Genomic DNA, 9,894 nt, shown 5'->3' with positions numbered 1-9,894 from the left:
GTCAAAGGTCTGTTCATACTTAACAGCACTGCACGGCTTCAGCACTGCACGACTCCGTTTAAAATATGTCATTTTATTACATTTCTATTCATATCTACCTACACGTCGCGGTCACGTCACGCTTACATCACTTTGACCGAGTGCAAGGCAAAATCGGCTTACTTATACATCACAGGCCATGACGATACGGCGCAATATTGCTTACGTCGTATTGTCGAGTACTTACAAATTACAATATGAATGCATACACGTGAATTCGTAGCTACGCGTCAGAATACATGTCAGCAAAAATGTTTCGGCGTTTATCGAACGAAAAATTATGTATAATCGCGTTTTTGTTGGAAGAAGAAGCTCAAGAAGGCAATAAAAAAGCACGGAGGCGTTTTGATGTGCATCCCATGTTAAAAAATAGAAAAACCGAAGGAGAGTTTTGGACACTGTATAAGGAGCTTGTGGATGATGAACAAATTTTTTTTAAATATTTCCGTAAAACATTTTAAATTTTTTTAAATATTTGCGCCAAAACCATTTCGAAAGATTGAACAGCTGTCAACTGTCACTATCGATAATTGGTCCAAAACAGCAAAGCGGCAGACTCATGGCACGTAATTCGCGTGTATATTTCCACGATGGCCTAAAAAACGGATACGATACGTTGACGGATGTTGCTGTAAGGTATGAACAGGAAATGTCGGGTACTGCTGTAAGCCTGCCGTGGCGTAAACGTGACGGCTGGTATGAATATACCCATACAAAATGTACCAAAGAATACTTTTCGTACGGCCGGATACCTGCTGAAGTCGGTACGTGCTGACTAGGTATGAACAGACCTTTAACTACAATTGCTGTGAAGTAACAACGCAATTAAACATAATACGTAGATTTAATTGGCGGGCATAAGTGTAGGTGTTAGGGCCAAAGCACGTGCTCAACTGCTCGATACGATACGAATAGCGGCGAAGGTAGTGGCAGAGGCGCGCCAGTTTCGCGCCGTACGGACGGGCCGCTTCAGCTTCGGTTCGCTTCCGGCGTCTGGTCTCCAGCTCTTCACACTTACCCCAAACCTCAACCCTCACACCGTCATGGCGCACTGCGTCAGAGTACTGCATCGCCAGGTAACGAAATTGCCACTACGTCACCACCTCATCCAGAGCATACACCATACACCTCACACCTCACGTCCATCATCTCTCATCCCTTATCCCTCGTCGACTACACGCCCACTTTACAAATCACTCTCGTACTAATTTCATCTCCATAACACCGATTAATTCACACACTGGAAAAACCTTCATCTGGAAGTATACTTGTATATCTACATACACCGGATCGATGTGTAATTGCACTCGATCAATTATTCATGCCCTTCTTGCATAATCACCGTCGAATCTAGAATTCTTGTCAATTTTTTTGTTTGTTTTTTATGTGCAGGGTAACAGGGCAAAGGTTCTGCTGCTGTCTGAAATCCAGCAAAGATGTTTCAGCTTGTCCCCCTTATCAGCAGCCGCGGCTCAGGTGAGACTTTTCTTCAAATTCTGCAATGAGAGTACTGAAATAGATCTATTATGTAACTGCTTGACATTTCAACACTGTTATGTATACCAGTGAACCGAAAATAGATTTTCATTTTCAAATTAATTTTAAATGTTGCATTTCATCGGTTTATTTTTGGCAATTTCATTGTTGTTACATTTATGGTTCTTAATTAATTGAACAAATTAATTTTTAATATCACCTTTGATTATGTATCATAATGAAACTCATTATTGCCAAATCTACATACATATATTAAATCATTAACTTCATTTTATATTACTTGTTCTGTGTCCTATGGTTTTTCATCATAATTGATCGATTTTCACTTTTAATTCCACTAACTACGCAACAAGTTTCAGATGGTTCTAAAACTTGACAAAAATAAATATACCCATTAGAAGTGTATTAAATTATCTATCATACCACATTGACTTTGAATCTTTGATATCAAATCTTACAAACCGATCTTTTGATTGATATTTTTTCGATATTGAAGTATTTTAAAACCTTGGTGAAATGTTTTAAAGGCAATCTACATCTTATTATAATTAAAAATAAACGACTTGCGATTCATAATTAAATATACCATTATTGAAGTATTCAAAATGCTTATTTATCCTTTCTTTCTGAAGAAGTTGTGAATATTTCATCACACACAAATCAAATATATAGTTAAATTCAATAGTTTTTCACATACATACATATATGCAAGAGCTAATGTTTTGTAATCAACAAAAACCTCTTAAGTCAACGATTACATGCTAACTAAAACCGATTTTAATATATGATATTTCGTAGATATGAAACACTTGTTTACACAAGTGTATTTGTTTCCAAACCATACTTGACAACTTATCGTTGTATCAGACTTAATCTTGCATTGTAAATTATAATAAAAATTATGGAGCATTATCTTCAAGAAACAAATATGTCCCAGTATATAATATATCTATCAAAATATACATATGTCAGTGGCTTTTAACTGCCGTTCTGCAGCACTTTTTTTTGCTGGTCTGCGAAAAATTTTCACTAATTAACCACCGTTGAATGATATATGACGATCAAAATTTTAATTCATAGTCAATCTATGAAATTTGGAATCTGCAAAACTAAAATCTTAAAGAAGGGAAAAAGTAAAGCGGTTTCTGCGAGAGCTTATACTATGCTCTAAAATAAGAAATGGGTGGTTTAGCTTGCATATATGGTATAGATGTTTAGCCTTGGAAACAAACTTAATGGCTACGTCCACACTACCGATATTTGCGCATTTTTCAATAACCAGTTAATTAGCAACCACAGGTTGCAATATGGGAAGTGGATATGGAAAATTCGAGAATATCGGGTGTAGATATCGGTAGTGTGGACGTAGCCAATGTTTTTTCGCGGGAGTTTTGAACAAGTACTTTCATGCTCAGAAATAAGATGTTGGCTTTTTGTAATTGGGAAGTACAAGAAAACGATAAATAAAAATTTCGATTGCTAACAATGTAAACTGGAGATACTACAATGTATGATATAAATAATGATTTTAAATTCTGCTTTACCGGTTTTAATGTTTCTCCTATTTTCACGAGTCAAGTATAAGCAGATTGAAAATCACTGCTCTATATTGCTTTATTATAGAATTTTAGTTATTGTTGATGAAGGCGTTTGTAGTGCTATCAATAAAAATTGACCTCAAATTAAGAGTTCATAACCCCGACCATCTTTCACAATTTGAATCATATGAATACTAATCATATAAGCTGTTATCTGATCGATATATAGAACATTTTGAATGATACAATTAAACGATGAATTATAGAAGTTATTCCACAATGAAATAATGTTTAAAACGATCATCAATTTTATACTCTTCTTGTTGTATATGCAAAATATATCATGTTTGTTTTTTCATTTAATAGGTAGCCATGTCCAAATTCGACAAGACAGCATATTTACCATACAGCAAACTGTCTCAAAATTTGGAAATCGTCAAGAAGCGATTAAACCGAGGAATGACTTTGTCGGAAAAAGTTTTGTATTCTCATTTGGATGATCCTAAAGGACAGGTTTGTACAAGTACTTTAAATACTAGCAACCATCGTTCAGATAGATTCAATAACATAATATTTAAAAAAAATGCCAATAGGAAATCGAACGTGGCACAAGCTATCTTCGTTTGAGACCTGACCGTGTCGCTATGCAAGATGCCACCGCCCAGATGGCTATGCTTCAGTTCATCTCATCCGGTCTGCCGACGGTTGCTGTACCGTCAACCATCCACTGTGATCACTTGATCGAAGCTCAAATTGGTGGTGAACAAGATTTGAGCCGCGCAAAAGACATCAACAGCGAAGTGTACAAGTTCCTCGAGACCGCTGGAGCTAAATATGGCGTAGGTTTCTGGAAACCCGGCTCTGGCATCATTCACCAGATCATTTTGGAAAACTATGCATTCCCCGGACTTCTGATGATCGGTACCGATTCGCATACGCCAAACGGTGGTGGTCTCGGATGCCTTTGCATTGGTAAGCTTATTTGTAGTGAAAATGTAATGTTATGTGTATAATTTGATATATAATAATAAAACTGATTTTATTTTAAGGTGTCGGTGGAGCTGATGCCGTAGATGTAATGGCAAATATTCCGTGGGAGTTGAAGTGCCCTAAAGTGATTGGTGTAAAGCTTACCGGTAATTTTTTTTATAAATCACTACCCATAATAAATATTGCAAATACACAATTCACATTACTACGTTGTTGGTATAATTAGAAACGTTGACATATAAATTTTCCAATACTGTCTACGTTTGCGTAATATTTGATTTTGTTTAACAATTTATTAGTAACCTCGACATCCAATCTGTCATTTATTTTGCACATCTGATATTTTCAAATTATCAGATTTTGCACATGTGATAATTTCACTAAGTCTGCACATCATTCATTGTTTTTATAATTAATATGAGTAATTGTACACATGTATATCTCAATATAGTAATTTTATACTATGTATATCTGTAATAGGACAACTTCAGGGATGGGCGAGTCCGAAAGATATCATCCTCAAAGTAGCTGGAATCTTGACGGTGAAAGGAGGCACTGGAGCCATTGTTGAATATCATGGTCCTGGCGTAGATACAATTTCTTGCACTGGCATGGCAACTATTTGCAACATGGGAGCTGAAATCGGAGCCACCACCAGTGTAAATATTTCATATTTTCGTCTCAAAATAGTTGAATTTCAAATAATAAACATAAATATTTTTACAGCTCTTCCCTTACAACTCAAGAATGGAGAAGTATTTGAAAGCAACCAACAGGGATAGCATCGCACAAGAAGCTAACAAGTACAAGAATCTTTTGACACCCGATTCTGATGCACCTTACGATCAAGTAACGATTGTTCTTTTCACCAATTACGTCACAATTTATATTTAAATTCGTACATGCTTAAAAATATCTGACTTTTCAGCTCATCGAATTGGACCTTTCGACTTTGGAACCTCATGTCAATGGACCCTTTACACCTGATCTCGCTCATCCTATTTCCAAATTGGGAGAAACTGCCAAAAAGAATAGCTGGCCCAATGAAATTAAAGTCGGTCTCATCGGCTCGTGCACCAACTCCTCCTACGAAGACATGGGACGATGCGCTAGCATCGTCAAAGAAGTTAGAATCATTTGAAGTCAATTTATTTATTTTATTCATGGTGAAGCGTATAATTTTATTCATCTTAAACTTTTAGGCAATGAGACATGGTGTGAAATCGAAAATTCCATTTAATGTAACTCCTGGATCTGAACAAATCCGTGCTACAATTGAACGTGACGGAATTGCGAAAATTCTCCGAGACTTCGGAGGCACCGTATGTTTAAATTGAATGTCTCGCATTTGCGAAAACTCCATTTGAAAGAAGTAATAATTCAAGTACTTTTATTTGAATAGGTCTTGGCTAATGCTTGTGGACCTTGCATCGGTCAATGGGATCGTAGAGACACCAAGAAGGGTGAAAAGAACACTATTGTCACATCGTACAATAGAAACTTCACTGGAAGAAACGATGCCAATCCAGCCACACATGCTTTCGTAACTAGCCCTGAACTCGTCACTGCTCTATCAATTGCTGGTTGGTTTCAACATTTTTTTTAATTTACTTATATGTTAATTATTCGTGAAATACTGAGGTTTTAAATTTAAATTCTAGGACGCCTTGACTTCAATCCCGTTACCGATGAACTGACTGGTGCTGGTGGCGAGAAGTTCAAGCTTTCAAATCCCTTTGCTGACGAACTGCCCGCTCGCGGTTTCGACCCTGGCCAGGACACTTATGAAGCTCCACCCGCCGATGGATCTGGTAAGTTAATTATAGCAAAATAGTACTGAATGCATGATTAAGTATGACTATCTTTTCTTTTGATTAGTAAACATAGATTCCATCATTTAAATATTTACTGTCTATAGGTGTGAAAGTAAATGTTGACCCTAAATCACAACGCCTCCAGCTTTTGGAACCTTTCAAGAAATGGGATGGTAAAGATTTAACAGACCTGGCTGTACTCATCAAAGTGAAAGGAAAATGTACAACTGATCATATCTCTGCTGCCGGGCCGTGGCTCAAATATAGAGGTCATCTCGACAATATTTCCAATAACATGTTCATCGGGTATGTCTATCGAACATCCCTATTCTCTTAAACAATATTTACTTATTTGCTAAATATCTTATTGTTCATTTCCAGGGCTGTCAACTACGAAAACAATGAAGTGAATAATATTAAAAATCAAGCAACTAATAATTGGGGTGGAGTTCCCGATGTTGCTCGTCAATACAAAGCGGCTGGGATTGAATGGGTTGCTGTCGGTGATGAAAACTACGGTGAAGGTAGTTCTAGGGAACATGCCGCTCTCGAACCTAGACATCTCGGTGGCAGAGCTATCATCGTAAAATCTTTTGCCAGGTATCTATAATTTTGATTGTTTTGAGATCTCTTAATTATTTTATATTATCAACTTCAATTAAATGTTTGTCGCAGAATCCACGAGACGAATCTTAAAAAACAAGGAATGCTTCCATTGACGTTTGCCAACCCATCAGATTACGATAAAGTACAACCCGATTCCAAAATATCACTCCTCGGCTTGGCTGGATTAACTCCCGGAAAGGTAGATTAATAAATATTTATTCTCATTTACTTTGATAAATACTGTAACGAATCGCTAATATCGTATTTAATTTTTAGCCTCTTCAAGCTGAAATTAAACAATCTAATGGAAAAGTGGACAAGATTACATTGAATCATACAATGAACGACCAGCAAATCACATGGTTCAAGGCTGGATCAGCACTCAACAGAATGAAAGAGATTGCCAGCAAACATTGAAATACTTAACTTCTAGAGACTACTTAAAATTTTACATTGAAATTGCATAATTATCTATTTGTAGTCATGAATGCTTAAATTTAATCTTTTTCACCATTTTTGTGATATTAAAAATTTGATGATTAAGTCGTGATTTATTTAAAATATTTTCAATTAGATATATCTATATATGTAAATGTAGGTAATGCAATCGCGAAAGAACTCAATATTCATACTTGTAAATAAAAATTTAAATGAATTTCTATCAAAAATAGGACAATAAAAAAATGTACAAAGTGAACTATTTTCTTTTTAGTATTTCGTCAACAAAATTGATGTTTTAAATATTCCTTAAATTGTCCGTTCTCCTTCCAATTCAAGATTCTGCAAAATAATTATGAAAACACAACCAGGGTATACAAAGACATGACAAGACGCTCGCGGTGAAATATTGCTTGTTTTTTAATCTGAGTCCGCTGTCATAGATGACGGCACAATTTAAGATATATATTCAAGAATAAAGCAAAACGTCTCGAGTAGCCGTCGTATCAAGTCTCAACCCCTCAATAAAATCAATCGTTTGGAAGTCTTCAGGAATAAAAGAAAAATGCATATTGTCGGTCAATCCTTTATGGGTCAACACATACCGGATTCTTACAAATTATAACACGTAAAAAATATAGTATGGTTTGGCGGAGACGATGAAATTCCACCGATGATTGTAACTATAGATTATTCCTCATTGTCTTCGTTGTCACTGCCGGCGTTGATATTGAAATATCTTAGTTCATATGTGTCTTTGAACGAAGCGACCACTCGTAACCAATCCCTGAGGTTATTCTTTTTAAGGTACCTTTTGGACAAATACTTGAGGTATCTTTTCGAGAAGGGAACATCTGAAACAAAACACACAAACATTAAACAAAAGGTGAAATTACATAAACGTCACTCGCGGTTGTCTATTGACTCGGACGGAGAGCCGTTGTCTATGGGCGACCGCGCGAAACATAACCTATACGAGAAACGTCACGTTGCAAACACATTGGGTGTGGGATTTTTGACTAACCGGCGTTGACGACAATCTTGTTCTTGTCTCGTGTGATGACGATGTGGTTGCCGAAGTTGTTGGTCTTGCCGGCGACCTTGATGCGCTCCTTGAGGTACTTCTCGAAGTTGGCCACGTCGAAGATGCTGTCCTCGGCGGGGTGCATGCAGTCGACCACGAACTTGAGCGCGATCTTCTTCTTCTGGCCCTTGCCGCGCAGCTTGCCCTTGCCCTTTCCCTTGGCCAGCTTGCCGCCGGAGCGCACTCCGCCGGGCTTAGCCGAAGCCCCGGCCGCCTTGCCAGTGCGCGCCTTCTTCACGCCCGACGCCGCCGGGGGCTTCTTCACCGTGGCTACTTTGTTCACCATCTTGACCTGAAACCACGATCCCCACACTTAATGAATAGTCCTCCTCGATACCGATACCTGGTCTTCAGCGCTGTGCGCGACTGTCGAGAGACTCACCACGTGCGGACGGCAACCACGTGAAATTCCAAATGGCCGACTTCAGAGTTGCCAACGCAACTCTACGACCGCCACTTCATCCGGTCGCGACACCAAACGAACGTCAACCAGCACACTATATTTCGACCGATACTTTAAATTCAATTCAACCACATAAACATTCTGAAATTTTTATTCACCGTAAAAATAGTAATACAAAATACAAATGATTCATCGATGTACTATTACAAATCTATGTTTTTCGACAAACTCTTTGAGGTCAGTCACGATTTTTGAATTCAACGTCTCCAAATTAAATACCTAAAATTAAGTAAAAATATAATCATTAAAACATATTTTTAATATATCCAGCATGCCAATCATGCCACCGTTCCAGTGTATCATTTAATTGCATTCTTTTAATCGACACAAAATGTAAGAAAAAATTGAAATACTAATTTGGTATTCAACCGACTCTCGAGTTCCACAAAATATTTGTAACAAAATACCGCACACATATTGCATAAATAAATACGTGTTCAATGTATTTATTCTAATAATTTTAAAGACACGTAATATTGCCGAATAAATAAATTACACGCATTTAGATGATCTAAATGGAGTCTATAAAATTATAAATAATATAACCATTATAATTATTGTCATATGATAAACTTCTTTTCGTTTAACAATAACACTAATCTGAGAGGTCATGCTCTCAGACTCCAAAAAGATATTACTTCAAAATAATTAAAAAATCTTTTTTTTTTCAAATGGAGTGGTTAAAATTTGTAAAAAAGTCTATCCAATGAATTAGTGACTTCTTGTAACTTTTCTAAAAATAAACTTGATGATTTTCTTAAAATAAATGGATTATTGTAGTCCTTCCTTTTTCCAGTTTATTTTTTGTATTTTCTATTTTTTTCAACTGTTTATTTTATTTTCTTCTATTTTGAATTATTTATATCGATTTTTTTTTGTTTTTTATCTTGTTTGATATTTATATTTTTGTATAACTTTATGTATTATGTGTATAAAAATTTATATAAATCGTTTGAGTCCATGACTATGACGCCTTTCCAAAGTATTTTTAATGACTTGCACACACCCCGTAAACGCCCTATTTAAACACATGCAGAGCTAGCGCCTAAAGACATCATACATGAGCGTAAAAAGTATAAAATAAATATGCAATGGATTGTTACAGTAAACGGATTATTCCGCAAAAAGTGATCTCGCGCAAGTCACTAAAATCTTGATCACAGAACATCTGGCATTCGAGTTCTCGTTAGTACAATATTTGGCGTTGTATTTTATCGTACAATATTTTAGTGACTTGCGTGAGATCGTTTTTTGCAGAATAATCACTCAACCCAGTTTAGTGATTATGTTACTGCGTTTTTATAAGATCTGAACGACGCCATGACACTATCTAATTGTCGAATTGATTTTTTTCTTACACTTTGTTCGATTCGTATAACTAACAGTGGCGCCTCGTCCTAATGGGCTGCCGGGCTGCAGCCCCTC

General features: G+C 36.6%; 2 protein-coding genes across 3 annotated transcripts; one reads left to right on the top strand and one right to left on the bottom strand.

The window, feature by feature from the left end:
- Positions 1–758: 758 nt before the first annotated feature.
- LOC143910254 (putative aconitate hydratase, mitochondrial) lies at positions 759–7,209 on the top strand. 2 transcript variants are annotated; one of them, XM_077428644.1, is made up of 15 exons: positions 759–1,115; positions 1,432–1,515; positions 3,441–3,587; positions 3,668–4,046; positions 4,124–4,210; positions 4,545–4,723; positions 4,791–4,913; positions 4,993–5,190; positions 5,267–5,386; positions 5,467–5,647; positions 5,726–5,875; positions 5,983–6,184; positions 6,260–6,478; positions 6,554–6,683; positions 6,761–7,209. In XM_077428644.1, the coding sequence occupies exons 1-15, from the start codon at positions 1,083–1,085 to the stop codon at positions 6,899–6,901; spliced, it is 2,373 nt and encodes a 790-aa protein (XP_077284770.1). In that variant the 5' UTR covers positions 759–1,082; the 3' UTR covers positions 6,902–7,209. The 2 variants fall into 2 exon arrangements, with proteins under 2 accessions (XP_077284770.1, XP_077284771.1); XM_077428645.1 differs by having other exon boundaries at positions 1,083–1,115; positions 1,447–1,515.
- RpL22 (Ribosomal protein L22) lies at positions 7,019–8,519 on the bottom strand. The gene is made up of 3 exons (XM_077428646.1): positions 8,389–8,519; positions 7,947–8,298; positions 7,019–7,776 (listed from the first exon to the last, which is right to left on the bottom strand). Exons 2-3 carry the CDS (start codon positions 8,290–8,292, stop codon positions 7,613–7,615), a joined length of 510 nt encoding a protein of 169 aa, XP_077284772.1. The 5' UTR covers positions 8,293–8,298; positions 8,389–8,519; the 3' UTR covers positions 7,019–7,612.
- Positions 8,520–9,894: the final 1,375 nt, after the last annotated feature.

Source organism: Arctopsyche grandis, chromosome 4 (genome assembly GCF_051622035.1).
Source record: "Arctopsyche grandis isolate Sample6627 chromosome 4, ASM5162203v2, whole genome shotgun sequence".
In the NCBI taxonomy this organism is placed as follows: domain Eukaryota; kingdom Metazoa; phylum Arthropoda; class Insecta; order Trichoptera; family Hydropsychidae; genus Arctopsyche; species Arctopsyche grandis.
The sequence above is the reverse complement of the archived record's forward strand: the minus strand, read 5'-3'. Positions and strand labels throughout refer to the sequence as shown.

Bases quoted from the DNA above. Each gene is read 5' to 3' on its own strand.
- LOC143910254 (XM_077428644.1), top strand. From the start codon at position 1,083: ATGGCGCACTGCGTCAGAGTACTGCATCGCCAG. The intron at 4,047-4,123 runs GTAAGCTTATTT...TTTTATTTTAAG, and splicing joins TCTCGGATGCCTTTGCATTG to GTGTCGGTGGAGCTGATGCC. The intron at 6,479-6,553 runs GTATCTATAATT...TGTTTGTCGCAG, and splicing joins ATCGTAAAATCTTTTGCCAG to AATCCACGAGACGAATCTTA.
- RpL22 (XM_077428646.1), bottom strand. From the start codon at position 8,292: ATGGTGAACAAAGTAGCCACGGTGAAGAAGCCCCCGGCGGCGTCGGGC. The intron at 7,777-7,946 runs GTTAGTCAAAAA...GTTTTGTTTCAG, and splicing joins CAAGATTGTCGTCAACGCCG to ATGTTCCCTTCTCGAAAAGA.